The sequence below is a fragment of the Suricata suricatta genome, chromosome 14, assembly GCF_006229205.1.
Source record: "Suricata suricatta isolate VVHF042 chromosome 14, meerkat_22Aug2017_6uvM2_HiC, whole genome shotgun sequence".
Classification (NCBI taxonomy): domain Eukaryota; kingdom Metazoa; phylum Chordata; class Mammalia; order Carnivora; family Herpestidae; genus Suricata; species Suricata suricatta.
The window spans coordinates 74,482,939-74,504,617 of NC_043713.1; the positions used below are offsets into that span (position 1 = coordinate 74,482,939).

A 21,679-nucleotide genomic window follows, 5' to 3' on the forward strand; every position below is an offset into this window, starting at 1 on the left:
CTGGTATAGTTTTGTGAATAAAATAGGGGGAATAATTCCTAACGATAGGATCACTAAAGAACACATACTTTAAAACATTTGCTAGAGGGGCACCTGGATGGCTCAGTCAGTTGGACATCTGATTCTTGGCTTTGGCTCAGGTCATGATCTCATAGTTCATGGGATTGAGTCCCATGTCAGGCTCCATGCTGACAGCCCAGAGCCTTTTTGGGACTCTCTCTCTCTCTCTTCCCCTCTGCTGCTCACAGGCACACACTTTCTCTCTCTCTCTCAAAATAAATAAGTAAATTGAAAAAAAAAACCAAGGTCAAAGTGATGGAGCAATATTTGGTTCTGTCCTCTTTTTCCATTTCTCCCTGCTCTACATTCTCATTCATTATTTATTTATTCATTCTTACCAAAAACCTCGTATAAGCCAGGCACAGCAAATGCAGAGATGAAAAAGATGAACAGTGTCCCTGCTTTCATAGGGGCAGATCATCTGCCAGGAAAGACAAACATTCAGTGCTAATTATACAATTGATTACTGTATCCAACTCCATTGTGATGGACCTTGAAGTAAAGCTCTGGGGCTGTGTGATAGTGCAAACCGAAGACTGTAGGGTGCTTTGGTTGGGGTTAGGTCGGCCCTCTCCAAGAAGCTGAGACCCGGAGAAAGAGGAAGAAAAAATCCAGGAATCAGTGTTATGGGCAGAGCAAACAGCACATTCAAAGGCCCTGAGGCAAGGATGATCTTGGCATGTTTGGAGAGTAGTGAGAAGGCCAGTGTGGGTCTGCAGCAGAGGGAGGGAGGGTGAGTGGTAGGAGATGAGATCTGAGAGGCAAAGGTCTGATCATGTTAAAAGTTTGAGTTTTAGTTGCACAGGAGGCCATTGGGTGTGTGGGTTGGGTTTCAGCAGAGGAATGACGTGGTTCAGTTTAATTCAGGTTTTGCGATCACTCCAGGCTGCTGTGAGTGCTATGTGGGGATCATTGTGAAAACAGGGGTGGTGGGCCGAAAAATGACCACCCCAAATGTCCCCGGACTAATCTCTGGAACCTGTGAGTTTGTTAGCATACACAGCAAGGGGAATTAAGGGTGCTAACCAGCTACTTTTAAAATAAGGGGTTTAGGGGCGCCTGGGTGGCTCAGTCGGTTAAGCGTCCAACCGGCTTAGGTCATGATCTCACGGTTCATGAGTTCGAGTCCCATGTCCGACTCTGTGCTGAGAGCTCAGAGCCTGGAGCCTGCTTCGGATTCTGTGTCTCCCTCTCCCTCAGCCCCTTGCCTGTTCACACTCTATCTCTCACTGTTTCTCAACAACAAATAAACACTAAAAAATTAAAAAAATAATAAAATAAGGGGATAAGCCTGGACTACTTGGGTGGGCCCAGTGTAAGTCCAAGGGTCCTTAAATGGAGAAGAGGAAGGCAGAGGGTCACGACGGGAAACATGCCCTGCGAAGTAAAGTCCAGTGGCCACGGTGACTTTGAAGATGGCAGGAGGCTGGGAGCCCAGGAGCATGGTCATTGTCTACAAGGTGGGAAAGGCAAAGAAACGGAGTCTCTCTGGGAAGCTGCCAGAAGGAATACAGCCCTCCCGGAATCAGCTCACCTCCCAAATGGTAAGGCAATAAATGTGGGTTGTTTTCCAGTTACTGAGCTCATAGGACTTGTTACAGTGCCAGCCAGCAATGAATCCACAAGGGGGCCCATCTGAAGACTGTTGTGATGGTTTAGATGAGCTTTGGTGATGACTCGGGAAATACTCACCTTGCCTACTGGGTGTTGAGATCTGCCGTGCTGGTCCTCGGGCCCCTTGTTACCGCTCCACAGGCAGGAGTTGGCCTTCCCTGGGTCCCTCTCAATATATTCACTCTGAAGTACAACTAGTCCCCAAACGTGGGATTCCGTGTCACCCGGTGGGATCGACACCTTGTGGTGCTGCCAGGAACAGACAGCTTCAGAAAATTAAATGGTAGGGCACCCAAGGGAGCCAGTGCATGACGGTGAAGTGTGCCCTCAGACGGGAAGAGGGATGGAGGTTGTGACCATCACAGATTTGACCAGGCTGCCTACCTGAGGTTTGGAATCGGGAACACAGGGGAAACGGATGTCCGACCCACAAAAATGCACGGAGGCAACTCTGTACTTCCTTCTCCTGACACCCGATAAGTAAATCTCTATTAGAAGAAAGAATAAATAAATCATTCTGCATTGGAAAGAGAATTCCTTCTCTCTGCGACTTCTCCAGGAATGATGGGTGATGCTTGTCTAAGTCTTCAGGCCTCTTTTTTACACGTGTCAAAACCGGAATTCAGTGTGAGTGGGCTCAGGGGCCTATTTTTTTTATAAGGGTAACTCTCCAGGCTCAAATATTCAACATCTACAAGTATTTTTAAAGGATTGGTAGTAACCAATGAGTGTGGACGCTGTCTTAGAATAATTTTTTTTTATTTGTAATCAGTGGCCCAAAACTGTCTCTTATATTTAGAAGCCTGGATCTAGGGTTACGTATCAGGATACATGCATAATGCTGTTTTGCTGAATGCAGCTGTCTTGGTGTAGGCCAGAGATAATTTGCTGATCCAGGAGCTGAGGCCAGCGATTTTATGTCTGCATCTGCTTCTGCCCGTAACTTGTGGGCAAAGATAGGGCAACTTCAAGGGCTGTTAGCCGTATCAGCCTTAGCAATGTACAGAGCGGTGGGACAGGGACATTTGCTCCCTGAGGCCTCCCCCATTGGGTACAGCCAGCAGCCCCTCCTGCAAAGTGATGCAGAACACTGCTCATGCCTGTCTTAGTGTCCTCATGTTTTCTTCTAATTGCTGTATGTGCCTGCCCCCCACTGCGGTCACTTCCCAGGGATCTCTTATCATATCGGAATCTCCAAAGCCTCGCCCACGGGTGAACAGGTGCTCTGTAAATAGCGATCAGACCAGGGAGCGCATGAGAGTGACAATGGACTGGGGAAATTGTCTGAAAAGCTATTACATCACGTTTGGCCTGTTTGTGGCAGGCATAGTAAGAGGCAGCACGCCTAATGCAGACAGTGGTTGTTTTTCTGCTTCACCTCTGTCTCTCCTTCTTCTGGTAAAAGCACTTTGGTTTTCCTTTGGGAAGCCATCCTTCCCCTACCCTCGACACATAAAGTTTGGGTGGATCTGACCTCACCCTCGGTTCCACTGGCTGAACCGGGAGCCGGGTGCGGCCAATGAGGGTGCCACACACCCTGGCCACGGGTTCGACGTGTGTCGCAAACGTGGCCACGCCTGCTCGTTAATGGCTGGCATTCAGACTCATGGATAGGTTCTGGTTCTAAATCAATTTCGCATTATTTTGAATTGAACCTTTTTCCCCCTCCTTGTAGCTGTTAGGGAAAAGACACAGCATTTCCACAGGCATTGCTGAGTTGCTGGAAGCAGCCTGAAGCTGCTGTGAAACCAGAATGAATCCAGGAAGCTGAAGCTGAGAAACAGACAGGTAGATGTGCCTAGTGCTGAGCACCAAGATCCAGCCATGCCTGAAGCTGTTTCTGGAATTTTCAGTTGGGAAACCAGTAAACTCTACTTTTTTCTCTAGCCCTTTTTTTTTTTTTTTTTTTTTTTTTGGTCACTGTCTGCCGAAAGTGTCCCCTGGCTGATACTCTTGGTCAATCCTTTTTCTAGCTGCTTTTCTTTTTTTAATTAAAAATATTTTTTAGGGGTGCCTGGGTGTCTCAATCAGTTAAGCGGCCGACTTCAGCTTGGGTCATGATCTCACAGTTCAGGGTTTGAGCCCCATGTCGGGCTCTGAGCTGACAGCTCAGCCTGGAGGCTGCTTCTGATTCTGTGTCTCCCTCTCTCTCTGACCCTCCCCCTCTCACGCTCTGTGTCTCTCTCTCAAAAATAAATAATGTTAAAAAAATTAAAAAAAATTTAATGTTTATTTTTGAGAGAGAGAGAGAGAGAGACACACACATACACATACGCAGAGCATGAGTGGGGAAGGGGCAAAGAGAGAGGGATACACAGAATCCAAAGCAGGCTCCAAGTTCTCAGCTGTCAGCAAAGAGCCCGATGCGGGGCTTGAACTCACAGACTTCGAGATCATGACCTGAGCCAAAGTCAGATGCTTTACCCACTGAGCCACCCAGGCACTCCGCTCCAACTGTTTTTTGGAGTGGAGCAAGGATGATCTCAGCCTTGCAGGAAGCCTTGGAAGGGATGATCATCCCAATTCATCCATTTGAAAGCTCTCTCTGGATCCCAGGGACCTTATTCAGTGGGACCAACATTTTCAATACCTCCTGGAAGGGCATTTCAGGCCTAAGTTAGTTCAGAGTTGACACCTCTCCAGCCCCACCCCCTGCCTTTCTGGTCTTCACTACAGGCTTAGGCTGGGATCCAGGAGCCCTTTCCCTTTAGAAGGTTGGGAACCTGGAGAAAACACAACTTTTCACACCATGGAAAACAGGCTTACTTAAAACCATTTTTATTCTGCCTCTCAGCAACACTCTTCATTGGATTTGGGTAAAAGATCGGGGACCTTCGTAGGAAAGTGGATGGACCTTGAGGGTGTCATGCTGAGTGAAGTAAGCCAGGCAGAGAAGGACAGAAACCATATGTTTGCACTCATAGGTCTAGCAGGAAAACAAGAGAGACCTAATGGAGAACCAAGGGGAGCGGAGGAGGGAGAGAGAGTTGGGGAGAGAGAGGGACGCAAAACTTGAGACACTATTGAATGCTGAAAATGAACTGAGGGTTGAAGGGGAAGGGAGAGGGGGGGAAAAGAGGTGGTGGTGATGGAGGAGGGCACTTGTGGGGAAGAGCACTGGGTGTTGTATGGAAAACAATTTGACAATAAAATATTATGGTGAAAAAAAAAAAGATCGGGGACCCAAACACAAACAAACAAGGAACAAGATGTCTGAAACAGAAATCAGGATCCGATATACTGGAATGATGTTAGGATCTCTGCGTGCTGAGAATTCGTGGCCCTGATTCAGTTTCCTCCTGGGACAAGTGCTGGCTCACGACAGACATCCGGCTGAGATGACAGGTGGAATCTGATGTCCATCAACGTCTACTTTTTGCTGGGGTCCAGGGTTTTCACAAATGCCTGAGATTCATAGTAGTCTAAGAACACTGCTTTGTATTTGTAGAGCATTTAGAATCTCCCTCCAGGGGCATTCACATCTATTACGGTGATTAATTCTCGTTAACAACACTCTGAGGTATGCAGGCAGGCATTCTCATTTCCATTTTCCAGATGAAGAAATTCGAGGCACAGAGAGGCTAAGAAACGTGCCTAAGATCAGCTTGCATAGCCAGTGAGAGGCAAAGAAGGTACAGGGATGCAGGTGTTTTGATTCTCGGCCTCTTGTTCATTTACTTAGAATAAGCTGCCTTATCTCTTGCTTAGGAAAGTTCATTACCGCTGTGTTCCTTATATTAGTTCTTGAAGTTATTTTTGCCACATATACATATCCCCTGTCGTGTTAATCCCTTGATATTTTCTTCCAGTCCACTTATTTTTCTTCAGTACATTTATTTGAATAGAAACAATGTATCACATCCCTAAGGGGAAACTGTAAATGGAAGGTAATTAAGAAATACAACGGAAACAGGACTATGCTATTGAATACTGTCTAGACGGAAGACTTTGAACCTGAGGCCTGCTCTTTCTGAAGAAGGGAAAAGAGCCAAAGTAACAGAAAAGGTGTTAAGGACCCGTGAGCACTAACAGAGGCTTGCTTTCTCTTCGCTGTAATCAGCATCGAAAAAGAATAGAAAAGGGGAAACATACTTTGTGATTTGCATCACTTAATGATGTGTCTATAAACGACTTAAAAACGATCTTTGTGTACCACCAGCGGTACGCCCTGCATTCTGAGAAACGCTGGTCGGCGTGCGCTGGCAGGCGGAATAATGGCATCATTAAACGAGTACACTCACACCAAAGGGGTTTCGTTTGACAGAAAAGAAATACAGTGGGTGGCATTTCCAGGTTGGCATCCAGCAAAATCAAAGATCTTGCCTGAGACGTGCTATAAAGAGAGAGAGATTGAAAAAAGCACATTCCGTAAACAGCCAGTGTATTCCCAGAACTGGGATGGGGAAGGTGCCTGTGCCTAGAACTGATCACAAAGCACAGTCTCAGAGTCTTTAAGTGAAAAGGGAGGTGAGCAGCGGCGGCGGATACAAGCAAGGGACAGAGAGGACCGCTGGGAGGTTGAGGTCGGGACAAAAGGCCAGAAAGACCTTACATTTGTTTCTTCGGTGAGTGATATGTGGACTCAGGGGTTGTGACGGGAACAGCTGGTGCAGGAGGACCCGCTAGCTAGGACATGTAAAAACAAGAGGGGGAAAAATGCACAAATTCAACTCCATTGTCAACTTTAAACCTGCTGCAAATGTTTGCACTCAACTTGGCAGATGCCAGCACCCATCGCTTTCTAGGACCTCCCTCTCCCCCCACATCTGGACTCCTTCCCCCGATTTCAAAGTATTGAGATTTCCTGAGGCTCATCTCTGCAGAAGAGGAATGGACAGAGGCCTTCACTAAACTCTGACAGTGACACTTGAGTTTTTCTTTTCCTTTTTTTTTTTTAAATGATGGCTGATCTGTCTGTGCTGCTTGGTTTTCCTTAATTTTGGACTTTGTTTCCCCCTTTCTTTCTTTCTTTTTCTTTTTCATTTACAAGTTCATTTGCCAGGGACCTGCCTCTGGAGAGTCCTGGAGGAAAAGATCTCACAGTCTGAAGTCAAGGGTCCATTCCTCAGAAACTCCTGTGGGGTGTGTGCGGATGAGGTCCGTCCTCCATGCTCGCGGCTGACTGCTGGCCGCTCAGGCGCTGTGGGGCACAAACAGATGGTGAGAAAGAGCGAGGGAGATGGCAGGCCTGAGCCTTCTGGACCCTAGGGCTCCCGTTCTTCGTAGGGGTCACCCTTGATTAAACAAGCGCAGACGTGGACCAGCACATCTGCATACTTTTGAGTCTAAGCACTGGCTTCCTTTGGAGAAATGTGGTATTTGGAACACTATTTGATTTTACACTTGGCACGTGCAAACACACACACACACACACACACACACACACACACAACAACAACAACCCACAAACGATACAGATGCAGCAAACTGCTTCATGAGCATTTCTGAACCTCATTCTCCTCAAGGGTTAGCAGTGAACATTTTACGGGCATCCTTGGAGTGATTTTCTCTACATTTACATCTGTAAGTATGCACTTAGAACTTCATCTTGTGTGTGTGTATATACATGGGATAATGATATATCTATATATGAAAGGTATGTATTATATATGTGATAAAAGATATATATTACACACACAGATACACACACACATATATATATTCATTCATTAACTAACTCAATAAATATTTACATGCCAGGTGCTGCTCTAGGTGCTGGTGAGGACAGGGCCCAACAGTTAACGTAGTGAGTACTGTGTGTCAGGCATTGGCTTTACACAATTGAATCTTACCACTCCTGTGAGCTAGGTGCTGTTTTATCCCCACTTTACAGATGAGAAAACTGAGGCACAGACCGGTTAAAAGACACACCCAAGAGCACACAGCTACTTAGAGGCTAACCTGGACTCAAACCCCAACAGTTTAGCTTCAAAGGAAGCACCATAAAATGTTATGCTCTATTATTATGGGCAATGACAGAAATGAAAATGTTTTGGGGGCACCTGTGTGGCTCAGTATGGTGAGTGTCTTAACTCTTGATTTCAGCTCAGGTCATGATCCCAGGGTCGTGGGATCGGGCCCGTACATCGGTCTCTGCCCTGAGTGTGGAGCCTGCTTAGGATTCTCTCTCCCTATCCTTCTGCCCTTCTTGTCTGCCTGTGCTCTCTCTCTAAAATAAAAAAAAGTCTGTTCTTGGAATCTTCATCTTAGTAGGAGGAAATAGACTATAAAAATACATGATTATATGCATATTAATATATAAAATGTATAGTTTTATATCAATATAAATTATTTTAAATTATATATTATATAGATATTTTCATAAGGAGTGGTAAGGACTAGGAAGAAAAGTAAAGTTGGAATAAGAGGACCGAGGGAATAAGGGTGGGGCTTTGGGTGCTATTTTAGAGAAGTGGTCAGGGGCAGCCTCTCTGCCAACTCTCTGCCAACAGCGTCTCAAGGAGAGGTGGGAAGAAGCCACGTGGATATCAGGAGAAAGAAAATTCTGGGTAGAGGGACCAGCAAGGACAAAAGCCCTGTGGCAGGAGCATACTTGTGCTGCTCAAAGAAGAGAGGGGAATTCAGTATAGCTGAAATGGAGGGGTGAGGGGCAGCGTGCTGGGAGATGAACAGAGAGAGGCAGCAGCAAGGTCATGTGGGGCCTTATAGAGGCGTAACATGGGAGATGGATGATCCGTATTTAAACTGCGGTGTGGTATTCCATCCTGTGAATAAACCACTGCATATTTAGTCCTTTTCCTACCCATGGACATTTAGGTTGTTTCATGGTTTCCCCTCCTGCAAACAGAGCTGTGGTGAACATCACTGCACATCCTTGCCTCTAAACCCTGGCTGCAGCAGAGTCTTCTGGAGAGCCCTAAAACCTGAGAATTCTTGGTCTTATCACCGAAGATTCTAATTTAAATGATCCAGGGTTGACCCTGGGCATTTGTTAGTTTTTAAGCCTCCCCAGACTCTGATGTGTAACCAGGGAAGAGAGCCACTGTTTCACATGCCTGTTTGTACACCTGTATCTAGGGAGGATGCTCAGAAGTAGAATTGCTGAGTGGGTGGCCACATGCTGAGTTTAATAGATGGATTCAAACTGACCTTCCAAAGACTGTCCCAGGTTGCTCCTCCACCAATAGGGTTGTATCCAATTCTTCATACTCTCGCCAATCCTGATATTATCCATCTTTTTAATTGTTTCAATCTGACAGACAACATGCCCCCCCAACCCCAGTATTTTGCTGTTGCTTTAATTTGTATTGCTCTGGTTACTCGTGAGGTTGACCTCTTTTTAATGGCTATTCTGATTTCTTTGTCAAAATCCACAAGTTTATATCCTTTTCAAAGCCAAAATCTTTCCATTGTTGATGATGGCTTAGGTGTGATTTGTCTTGACTTTTTAGCTTATGTGAACCAACAAAGAAAGGCCCTTCTGATTTTCTGGGAATAGGTAATGTTCCCCATTTTTCACAAAGATTCTCTGCAGACACATCTGTGCAAAACAATCCCCAGGAAGTTTTACTCCAACCAGTAATATAGAAAAGAAGGTGAATTTGCTTTTACGTTTTTGCAAAAAGCCAACGTTTTGCTTCTTTCCTACCTTGGCACATATACTTACTTCCAATCCTAATGCAGTTGAAGGATATTTTGAGGCCAGGAAAGGACTCATTCCAGTTTATTTATAAGCCATAAACTTTACTAGCACATAATGGTTTAATATTTGCTAACTTTGTGTCTGCTAATGGAAGACAGTCATGGGATCCTTAATCCAATTAGGAGGCCAAATTCTTCCTTAATGAAAACTTTGGAGCATGAAGGCTTTTACTGCTAAGAATGACAAGCATTTTTAATACATGGTAGGGGTGTGCCTGGCTATTTAGATGCCCACACGGCCATCCAGAGACATAAACTCAGTGGAGTTGCATGTACGTGAGAATGAACGTGTGTGTACGGTGAATGAACCATTCACGTTTCTCAAAAAGAAGAAAGCAGCTCTTTAAATGGAGCTGGAGATTCTGGCCATCGCCCTGTACAATGCTTGTGAGGATGGATGGGTATATGACTCTTTCCTTCTGTGTGACTTTGGAACATGGTTCCAGTGTTGAACATATACCATGATCCCTAAACAGCCAGCTATTTTAGGCGCTCAGCCCAAGGAATGGCATCTCTTCCAGCACTGGTGGGACCCTGTCTCTACTGGGCTGACCGGGATACGGGGTGTGAATCTCTAATAGGGCACCCCCCCACCCCATGGATGCTCCCAAGATGAATTTTGATTATACGCAAAGCTCACCTGATGTCCTGACATTAGAACCTCACCCCTGAGTAAGATGACAACTCCCTATTGCTTGCCATATTTCTGGTAGACGACACTTGTGCTTTATACCCAAGCTTTGTCACAGTCGACTGTTTTTGCTGCTAGGAAATTCCACTGGATTCTTCAGGACATCAGATATGTGACCATGACTCTGATCATGAGGAGAGAGGGAAGAACAAACTTGGGAGGTGTGTAAAGTTTCTAGGGAGTAGGGAGGAAGCAGCAGAAGCGGAAGCTTCTACCAGGTTTCTTACAGATATTAAAAAAAATCTTGTTTTGTGGCATATATTCACACAAGCAAGAATGTTCTCCATTAAACGCAAAGCCCTAGAACAGTGTTTCTGCAACTTTGGAATACTTGGAACTATGTTGGGGGGATTGTTTGTGATAATGCATCTTTCAGGGCCACTTGGGGTCTTTCTTGATTAAAGGCCATGAATCTGCATTTTTACAAACATCCAGCTGGCTTTGTCCTAAGTGGCTCCAAGACTTTGAGAAACACGATTGGCATCGTCTCACTTTGCTTGAATCCTCAAGGCACCAGCAGGAAGTAAAAGCCTGCAGACAGGTTGATTTAAGCTAGGGACTTGAACGATTCAATTGATAAATAGACTGCGGCCATATTTAAATGTTTCAGCTCTGTGCAATTCATTTCTCCACTTTCCCTAGCAGCTGGAGAGCAGGGAATTTTCTGACTTTGAGCCTGCAAATTTCTGATTCTGTTTGCGCCAGAATACTTCTCTTCTGAGAGCGCCACATTCTGTCCCAAACTGTTGAATATTTTAGTGTCAGTGATTCCCAGTTTTTGTGGATTTGATGTCCCAAATCTCTCGTTCACCGCCAGATGGCTTATATGGATATCCTATGAAATTAGGATGAAAGAGACCTTTCTCTGAGTTTGGGTAAAGACTCTTATGACTCCAGTTTATCCACCTGGGATTTCCATCATCTGGGAGAGAAGAGATTGATTACAGCTCTCTTGACAAGGACACACAGTAATTTTTTAAAAGGCAAGGACTTTGGGATTAGTTACAGTGTTGTTAAGGATAAAGAGTAATTTTTTTTTTAAAGGCAGGACTTCATAGCTTTTAAAAGACAATCGTCGATTTCAGACAGTTTTTGGAATGAAAATCAGAAAAGTCACCTATTCAAGGCTTTTTGTCTCATGTCCAGGCCCGGGCTTCTCTAAAGTTAGACTTCCCCAGAAGCCCTCAGCGCATGTCCTTGCTGCTTTGAGGATTATTACAAAAGAGCCTTCCCGTGGGAACTCTCCTTGGCCATAACTTGACTCACCTCCTTGGCAATGAGCGAGATGCAACACGTTTAGGGTGATGAGTTTGCTGATGTAAATGAAAACTGGCCACTCTGTTAAAGGCCAACTTCTGTTAGCACATCCTTCCTTTTGGGTTTGAGAGGGAGGATGTTTGGCAAACAGGGTTGAGCTGACCAACCCCAAGGTGTGAATGGAGAGCTGGAAAATGCAGATTCGTGGGCTTCCCTTCTGACTTAGCGACTTGGAACCTTTTGAGATGGAGCTCCAATGTCAACTTCTTTTAAACCTTCTCAGGTAACTCACATGCAACTCAAAGTGAGGACCCTCTGCCTTAGTAATTCCATGTTGCCATTCAATTCCTTCCAGGGCTGGAAAATTTTATTTCAAAGGATTACTGAGAAATTGGCCCGTTATTGGTCTTAATGGAAGGCAGAATTGATTTCATTCTCTAAGGGCTAGTTTCTCTCCTACACACACACACACACACACACACACACACACACACACACACAAACGACAAAGCCTTACATTTGACTTTCTTCCTGGGATTCTAACTCTGGAAAACATTTTATTTTCTCTGATAACATGGAGGGAAAGGTATTGAAAGGAACCTGACCATACTGATGGGGAAGTAATTCTAGCCTCATTTTATAGATAGAAAAATTGAGGCTGAGAGAGTTTAGTAACTTGCCAGGGCGGTCTGTGCGTAGAAGTAGGATTTGTATCCTAGTAAAGTCCAGGCTCCAACCACAGTGAAACACTGTTTCTTAGGAACCACTGCTAACAAAGTTTCAATCACAAGCATATACACGATGTTTCAGCTCCAAATAGAAATACTTATATTAAGAATGAAGAAAGTCCCCACATATGAAGACTTCTGCATCCTTTGTAAACCTGCTTGGATGGTGTCTAATGGGCAAACTGAACTTTGAAAGCCAGATCGTCCACCAGAGACTGCAAAGCAGATGATGTCCAGGCTGGAGATGTGGTTTTTTACGTTTTTTTTGGTTTTGTTTTGTTTTTGGCCCTCACCATGTGTTAACTTACTGTGAATTGGTTGTCAACATCTAAAAACCAGGAGATTTGAAATGAAAACGTAGCTTTCCAAAGTCTTTTGACAAATGAGGCCCTGTGGTCTGCATTCTAAGTGGGAACAATCAGCCGGACCATGTCCTCAAGCACCACAGTCCCCACCACTTGCTTCCGTAGCTGTGAACATTCATGCATGTTCCTTGCTTACCACCTGCAGTGTTTTGATTTTGTTACCCTTGGCCCTGTCTCATCACAGGTGTTTTGTTTGTTTGTTGTTTTTGTTGTTAGGTTGAAACCTCAGCATACCACCCCCATAGAAGTCAGTCCTGGAGCTAGCCACAAAGCGAGTGCTACTGAGTATTCTAGCTGTTGGCATAGAGGCTGTGTGGCACTGTGGCTAAGAACGGTTTTCAGGTGGGTGGCTCAGTCCGTTAAGTGTCTGACCTTGGCTTGGGTCATGATCTGACCTCGGCTTGGGTCATGATCTCACAGTTCATGAGTTTGAGTCCCACACCAGGCTCTGTGCTGACAGTGCAGAGCCTGCTTTGGATACTCTGTTTCCCTCTCTCTCTCTCTGCCCCTCCCCTGTTCACGCTCCCTCTCTCTCTCTCTCTCTCTCTCAAAAATAAACAAATATTTTAAAAGAAAAAAGAGCAGCTGTCAGAGCCAGATTATCTCAGGTTAAACCCTGCCTTTATGTCTAACTAGCTGTGAGACATCAGGTTAATTTATTTCTCTTCTCTGAGTCTCAGTTTTCTTATCTGCAAAGTGGGGATGATAATGCCTACTTCATGAGGTGCTGTGAGGGTTCACTGGGGATTAGTTCAAGTAAGAGCTTAGACAGCAGCTGGCCTATGGTAAGTTCCGTGTCAGCGTCACCTGCTATTATTATAACCCAGGTCAGTACTTATCTGGGCAGCGTGTATTTTCACAAGTTCCCAGGAGTTAGGCCAAGACTTGGCCTTTTTCCCCTGGAACACTGTCCTTTGAAATTAGCTCATGAGTGCAAAGCCATGAGCTTTATTTGGTGGCCTCTTAAATTCTGAGGTCCTCTCCCAGCCATGTTGATAACACCAGTAATAATAGGATTAGTAAATGGTCTGCATTTATGTATATATTTAAGTTTATTTACTTATTTTGAGAGAGAAAGAGAGAACAATAGAAAGAGAGGGGCAGAGAGAAAGAGAAGAGAATCCCAAGCAGGTTCTCCACTGTTAGTACAGAGCCTGACTGGGGCTCCATCTCACATACTGTGAGATCGTGACCTGAACCAAAACCAAGAGACGGACGCTTAGCCAACCGAGCCACCCAAGGGGCCCAAATGGTTTGCATTTTTTGTGCATCAACTAAGGAACAAACACCATGTTATACACATGCCATGGATCATCTAATTAACCTCCACAATAGCTTTCTTAAATGGGTACTACTATGATCCCCATTTTACAGAAGAAGAAACTGAGGTTATGCACTTGGCTGACAGTCTCATAGTAGGTAAGTGGCAGAGGGGGAAGCTGCACCCAGGAAGTCTGGTGCCAGACCTGCACCATGAGCCCTGCACTCCACAGCTCCGTGCTCACACACAAGCACATTCTGCTTGCCTTAGAGGATAAAGTTGGGTGTGTCCACATCCCTTCTCTACCCATCTTCTTCATAGACCAACACCATCCGTTTTCCATCTTGCAGGCAGGAAACTTCATTTGATATTTTAGTGTCCCCTTCTCCTCTCTTTGGTCAAACCCGTCTATTTCTTTTCCCCTCTGTGACACTTTACGTTTACATATCTTCCCTTCCATTCAGCTGCCCTGATGGTTCCTGGGTCTGGCTCGTCTGATAGGAAGTTGACCTACTGTGACATGCACTACCCTCTTAGCTGCCAAGGTTGGGTTGGCCAGTCTGGCAGGCTGACGGGTGTCTGCGTCCTCCCTCACACCGGGTGAGCCTTTCCTGAAACCAAGTCACAGAGGCTGACCTTCTCAGCTCGAGGGACATGGTGCAGGGCTAACCCCCTGTTCTGTGAGAAAAGCTAAAAGGTTTCTCAGAGTCCTTATCCGCCTTGCCAAGAGTTACACAGCGAGGCAAAGATGGGTCGGGGCTTGTCACTTCTGGGTCTTGGTCATCCATCACACGACCTTGTGTCCTATCAAGGCTCTGATGGAAACTGTCATCAAGCCCATCTCTGCTGATCAGAGAAATCAGGATAAACTTGTCCAAATCCAGAGAGAAACAACAGCAGCATCCAACTCTTTGTGACATGACACACCAAAAATATGTGGAGGCCTTCTGCTCTTACAGTAAGAGCAGATTGGGTAGTTGAGTCAAAATCATGAAATCATCCAGCAGATCAGATGGTAAGGCAGAGGAAGGGACTGAGCCTGTGAAAGTCCATGTGGGATTCTCTCCTCTCTCAGAGATGGGAAAACTATGGCTCATGGGCCAGATGCCAACTTTTGTAAATAAAGTTTTATTGAACACATCCATGCTTATTCATTTGCATATTGCATATGGCTGCTTTCATGCTGCAATGGCAGAATTAAGTGGTCATGACTGAGATGGTGATAGAGACATACAGTATTTACTGTCTGGCCCTTATAGGAAAAGTTTGTTGACCCCTGTTCTAGACAGAGCAGCTGGAAGATGGTGCAGTTTTGGATAGCCTGGACACTGAGTGACGGGGAAGGGCAGAGGTGCTCCACAGAGCTACATACATGGCGAGTATAACACCAGTGAAGTGAAAATGAAAACTCTTTTTCTTTGGCATCATTTGCTACTGGAATATAACCTACCCTGTCCTAACAGGTTCCAACGGGTTTCAGGAGAAGGCATTTTATATCGGGAGAGATTCAAAGAGCCTACTTACTTCCTTGTGAAGTGAACTGCACAAGAAATACCGATGATCAGAAGGCCAATAATGATGGAGGCGATGGCCACCCACTTGGCATTCCTCCCGAGCCGCTTGGATCCTTCGATGTCTCCATCGTTGTAGCTGTTCAGAGACTGGGGGACACAAGGGAAGAGCTGGTGATGACAGGCAACCCACAAGGAAAGACACGCGTGCACTTCTCAGGCTGATCTGATCATCACCTCCTCCAAGAAGCCCTCCCTGGGCTGACTGACTTTCCCTTGCTGATTACTTTCATCTTAGTATTTACACATTAAAATGATTGATTGGGCCTCTCCCATTAGAGTGTAAGTGCTCTGTGGCCAGGGACCACTATCTGTTGTTCAGCAGAGTGTACTAGTGCCCAGTGTCATATTTTGTCATGCAGAAGATGCTTGATAAATATTTGTATAATGAACAGATAGGCATGTCTCGTCCAGCAGAATGAGGTTTGGGCCAAGCCCAGCCTACTGTTGTTTTTTAAATGTTTATTTTTGAGAGAGAGAGAGAGAGAGAGAGAGAGTGTGTGTGAGTAGGGGAGGGGCAGAGAGAGAGGGAGACACAGAATCCCAAGACAGGCTCCAGGCTCTGAGCTGTCAGAGCCTGATGCGGGGCTCGAACCCACGAACTTTGAGATCTTGACCTGAGACACAGTCGATTGCTTAAACCAACTGAGCCACCCATGTGCCCCCGTCTGCTGTTTTTGTAAATGAAATTTGTTGGGAACCCAGCCACACTCATTTGTTTACTATGGTCTGTGACTGCTTTTATGCTACGGCAGAGTTGGGTAGCTGGATCAGAGACCACACTTACTGTTCAGTCCATTACAGAAAAAGTTTGCCTCTCCTGCACTACAAGTTCAATCCACAAGGGCAGGGAACCTTGGCTGAACTGTTCACCTCTACCCCCAAGCCAAGGTGTCATTCAGCTGGTACCTACTCATATGGCTTTCCCAGCTGGCAAAATACCGAATGACTTCTGGCTGGCTGGTAAATAGCAGCTACCCCTCTCCACCAGGCCCCCAGCCATCCTCGCCCCCCCACCTCTGAGTCCCTGCACACTTCCCCGTGACTCAGCAACTTCAGGGTTACCAGTTGGCCCCACAGAACATCCTTTCTGATGGAGTATTTTGTTGAATGTTTGCCTACTTGTTGAATATTTTAAATATCGCCTCTGTTGCTAGTACTTTGAGCAGCGTCTGGTCCATGGTAGGAGCTCAAGAAATAGGTACTGGCTGAGCGGGTGAGAGAAATCTATCCATTTCCCTACAGAATGTGAGTTTGTTGGAGGGCAAAGTGGAGGTGCTCAGAGAAAGTTTGCTGCTGAGCTGATGGCCAGAGCAGCCGAACGGTCCTCTAATAAGCCCTCCTCCTCATGACTCTTGCTGCTGAGGGTCCCCTCAAAAGTTCTGCTGCGGCTCAAAGAAGACTGGAAGTTGGTAACATTAGATACAGACAGAGGTTGCTCACTGTGGTGAGGTGTAGATTTCAGTAGGAACCTCTGTTCTTGATCCTGAAGTCACAGCACTTCGGTAAGAGATTGCTCCTCTTCCTGGACTTTTAAGGGGGATTAAGCACATGTAGACAATTACAAGCCAGGGAAACAGTAGAACACTGAGCTTCCCGCTTCTAGAACCTTCCATTAATTCTTGGATTCTGAACGCCTTAGCAACAAGCTGGGGACCTCAACAGTGAAGGGGGCTTTGCTCACAGGACTCTGGTGTGAAAGGGAAGGCCAGAACCTGCAATGATACCCAGGCCTTTCAGCAGCATGAGCACTGGAATTCAGAGTCCTGAATTCTGGAGTGCTCAGCACTGAGTATTTATTGGAAACACCTGGCTAGTGATTTTTGTTTGTTTTATTTTATTGTTAATATTATTTAATGTTTATTTGTTTTTGAGAGAGAGAGGGAGACACAGAATCCAAAGCAGGCTCCAGGCTCCAAGCTGTCAGCACAGAGCCCAATGTGGGGCTTGAACCCACGAGCCATGGGGTCATGACCTGAGCCAAAATCAAGAGTTGGACGTATAACTGGCTGAGCCACCCAGGCACCCCAGGAACTTTGTTTTATAGTCTTCACGGTCAAAGTCAATGTGTAGAATCTCAGACCTCCAAATTCTGAGCTCACAGTCCAGTTCATTTCTTTTTAAATTTTTATGTTTTTTCTCAATCCATTGTAAAATTATGCACATTCAACATGCTCCTAAAGTGATCATTATCCTATTGTGTTGCCTTGGAAAACCCAGTTCTGAGATGTAATTAGTTATGGCAATGCACTTGTGCTGATGCAATTAGAGGAAAAATATAGGAAGACTCCTCAACTCCTGGCTGTTGGGATGAAAAAGCCAGTTTCATGTTCTCCAGGGCGAAGAACAGCAAGCCTGCTGAGGGGTACGTCTCTCTCTGTGCGTTGCCCACGACACAGGTGAGATGGAGCCTTCCTGAGCCACTTGAGTTGTTTGCTGCAGGTCAGCAGAGCTGGGCCGGTGACCCGGCTGAGGGGGATTTGCGTGCAAGGCATGAGGGAGTCTTGCTGAACTTCCATCCCTGCCGCCACTCTGGCATCTTGTGTGTGACCCTCCTCTCTGCAAACCACCACCTGGCCGGGGCTCGTAAGGGAGATGCTGAGTCGTCTAGGAATGAGGCCATGTTGGCTTGAAAGACAGATGAAAGTTTCTTTCAGTATCAGCTGTGGATTCTCCTCCCCCTGCCCCCACCAGCCCCCACCAGCCCCCGCCATGAGTGCTCTTATGAATCCGTTTCCTCCTCAGGTCCTTGAAGAAGGGGCTGTCTCTGGGCATATCTGCTGGCTAGGATATGGAGAGATGAGTGTGGGAGCTTTAGAATGCCCAGATTTCACTCTGAGGGACCTCACTGGTCGGGAGTCTCAGGATTCAAGGTGGAGATCTAACAGTGAAGCCAGAAGGAATGAATTCCTCCCTCCCCCATTCACTGGCTGTCCTTCGTTGCCTCTCCCAGCTTGGAATTGCACACTAAGGGCCTCCTGGTAGATGCTACAGACTGAAGTCCTGGAGGTGGGTTGTAGAGAAAATGAATGGTCTAAAGTCTTTTTCTGAAAAGCTTAGAAAGCAAACTATCCCATCTGTTGTGGAAGAACTGGAAAGAAACAGGATGGCTTAGACATTTAACATTTATATGATCTTATTAGTTCTTTTACAGATTACAAATGTAATTTGTGAACATGTAAAGCATTTGAATGCTACAGAAACAGTCAGTAAATAGTACTTTCTTCTCATCCTATTTCCCAGGGATAGCCATTGTTTGCAGGCGGTGCATTTGCTTCTAGATTCTGCCTCCCCCCCCACGCCCACGAATAATATGAAAGGAAAGCTGACACTTTCTCTTGCTTCCATTATGACTAAATACATTGTGTCTATCAGTCAAGATAAAGAAATAGCAATTTGTACCCTGAGATAAACCAAGAATACAGGGACAGTCTGTTGAGCCCACATTCCTCCAGTATTAAAATCTTGAATATTTCCCATAAATCTTGGCAAAGAAAACTTCATCTCCATCTTCTGTGATGTTGGTGTCCAAATGGAGGTCACTTCCTTTGTGGATATTGTAATTTCTTGAGAAAGATACTATTTTGCTTTGTTTATTTGTTTATTTTTAATCATGAACAGATTACTGTATAACTTGGTCACTTTAGCAATTTTGCACTTGTTTTCTTTAAATCCTTGTGTTGTGCTTTTTATGTGGCTAGCTGGTCCTTGTGAAGGTGGACTCCCTTGCATTATTTTCCAAGAGAATTTTTTCCTTTCTAAATGTTTTGGCCTCTGAGTCATTCTTTGACAAAATAATAATGATAACAGGTAACACTGATTGAGCATTTATATGTACCAGGCACTGTGTTAAATACTTTTCCTAGGGTTGTCTCATTTGTCCTCATAACAGGGCTATGAGGTAGATGCTTTATTTTTTTTATATTACTGATGGGAAAATTGAGGCACAGAGAAGTTAAAGGGATTTGTCCAGAGTCACATAGCTAGTTTGGTAAAGTGTGTATGTGTGAATGTTTGTTGGTCAAATGTAGTTCTTCTTGATGAATTTTATATTTCTATCATTAGTCCAGTTTTCCATTAGTTTGTCTTTTTCTTATTGATTTGTGGGAACTTTTTATATATTGTAGATCCACATTGTGCAATAGGAATATAATGGGAGCTACAAGTGTCACATTAAAAAAATAAAAATAAATTGGTGAAATTAACTTTAATAATGTACTTAAAAGTGTGTGTGCCCATGCGTGCGCACACACACACACACACACACACACACACACTTAGAGTTTGTTTGTTTTCTCTTTATTCCAAAAACATGAATAGTATTATACTATCCTATTCTGCAACTTTCATTTTTCCACTAATATAGGATATGCACTTTCCAAGCTCTTGTTTTCTTTCTCCAGGTATGATTTAAAATAGTGCGTTATATTGATAGATTTCTTACTGTTGCATTATCCTTGCACCCTTGGGGGAAAATATCCTAATCTGTCCTGGCACTTTTTGTTGTTGTTTTTAGGTAACTTTTTGTTTTCAAGTAGCTTCAAACTTACAGAAAAATTGTCAGCATCGTTGTCTCATTCTTTTTAATGGCTTTGTCAATTACATGGTAGCACCTCCCCTATAGACATTTCAGCTACTTAAAGGTTGTTGCAATTACTTAATATGCTTCAGTAGACATCGTTATTCATAGAGTTTTGCACACGTTTGTTTGAGCCTCTCCGTAGGATGGATTTCTAGGAAGGAACTGCTGAATCAAAAGGTGGATGTGGTTACACTTGGAGAGAGTCAAATTGTCCTGCAAAAAGTCTAGACAAATGACACTGCCACTAACAGTATTTAAGGGCCCTGTTCCCTACATCCTTGCCAACACTGTTTATTATCAAAAAATTTTTAACCACTCTGATAGGTGAAAAAGAATCTCAAGATAACATTTCTTTGGTTTAATGGTGAGGTAGAGCTATCTTTATGTCCTTCAGACCTCTGCTCAGCTCAAATATCACCTTCTTAGAGAAACTTTCTAAGAACAGTGTACTTAAAACTCTCTGTGCTGGGGCACCTGGGTGGCTCAGTCAGTTAAGCGCCCAACTCTTGACTTCAGCTCAGGTTGTGATCTCATGGTTTCTGAGTTCAAGCCCTGCCTCAGGCTCTGTACTGAGGGTATAGAGCCTGCTTGGATTCTCTTTCTGCTTCTCTCTCTCTCTCTCAAAATAAATAAACTTTAAAAAAAAGGTTTCAAAAACCTTCTCTGGTGACCAATACAATGCTTGAAAAATAGGAGATCAATAAATATTTGTTATATGGATGAATGTTTATTGGCCACCTGTATTTCTTCTTGATGAATTTTGTACTTATATCCATTGTCCAGTGTTCTATTGGTTTGTCTTTTTCTTATTGCTTTGTGAGAACTTTTTATATATTATAGAACACCACTATGCAATATAAGCAGAATGGGAGCCACATGTGTAATTAAAAATTTTATAGTAGCCACATTAAAAAAGTAAAAATAAATAGGTAAAATTAATAATATAAATTTGATTTTACCCAACGTGTCCAAAATAATATCATTAAAAGCTTTGGTACCCATATTTCAAATACTTTATAGTTACATGTGGCTAATGGCAACTGTACTTAATAGCACAGCAGATAATATACCTTAATATGTTACATATATTGCAAAAATTTTCTCCTAGTTTCTCCTAGTCCATTTTCCCCCAAATTATAACTTCAATTTTTATGTAGATTGAGACTCGCAGGAAGTTGCAAATTATAGATAGAACCAAGAGTTTTCATAAACACTTCACCAAGCTTCTCTTAATGATGATATCTTACATGACCATAGTACTTTGTTAAAACCAGAAAACTGACATTGACATGATACTATTAAGCAGATGTCTTTTCTTTGTTTGGGGTTTCTTCTGTTGTTGGTTTTTTTTTTTTTTTTTTTTTTTTTTTTTTTTTTTTTGCTATGTGTATAGTTCTATGCAATTTTGTTTTATGTGGATTGGTGTGTCCACACGCAAAGAAATTCTCTCATGTTACAGCCTTCCCCTGTGTCTGTGTCTTCTGTCTTCGAACTTGTATTCATGGTGCTGGGTTGTTGCCCCGAGTTCCTTTCTGTAGACCTCATAATGCCCTAAACCACCCACTCTTAACTTAAGGTGCTGGGTGATAAGGTGCCATCTCTCTTCACCATGAAAATTATGTTGAAAAGAAGGATGTGTAGTTTTCTTCCAGTTTTTATTTTCCTCTCTAGGCAAATGAAACATCCTCAGGATGTAGAGCAAATGAGGCCCCCTCGCACATTTTATAAGGCACTCGAGAATCCCCAGCAGTGCCTTTTCTCTTTTCTCTGAGATTGGGCTTAGGCTGGCCAAACGATTAAGCGTCTGACTTCGGCTCAGGTCATGATCTCATGGTTCGTGGGTTTGAGCCCCGCGTCAGGCTCTGTGCTGACAGCTCAGAGCCTGGAG

General features: G+C 44.3%; 1 protein-coding gene across 1 annotated transcript in view; it reads right to left on the reverse strand.

The window, feature by feature from the left end:
- Window positions 1-6,540: 6,540 nt before the first annotated feature.
- TMEM233 (transmembrane protein 233) overlaps window positions 6,541-21,679 on the reverse strand; it is a 33,849-nt gene continuing 18,710 nt past the window's right edge. Inside the window, exons 2-3 of the mRNA XM_029922305.1 lie at window positions 15,163-15,299; window positions 6,541-6,814 (exon numbers count right to left, since the gene is read on the reverse strand). Coding sequence (XP_029778165.1) covers window positions 6,808-6,814; window positions 15,163-15,299 — 144 coding nt within the window. The 3' untranslated portion in view covers window positions 6,541-6,807. The remainder of the gene's footprint in view (window positions 6,815-15,162; window positions 15,300-21,679) is intronic.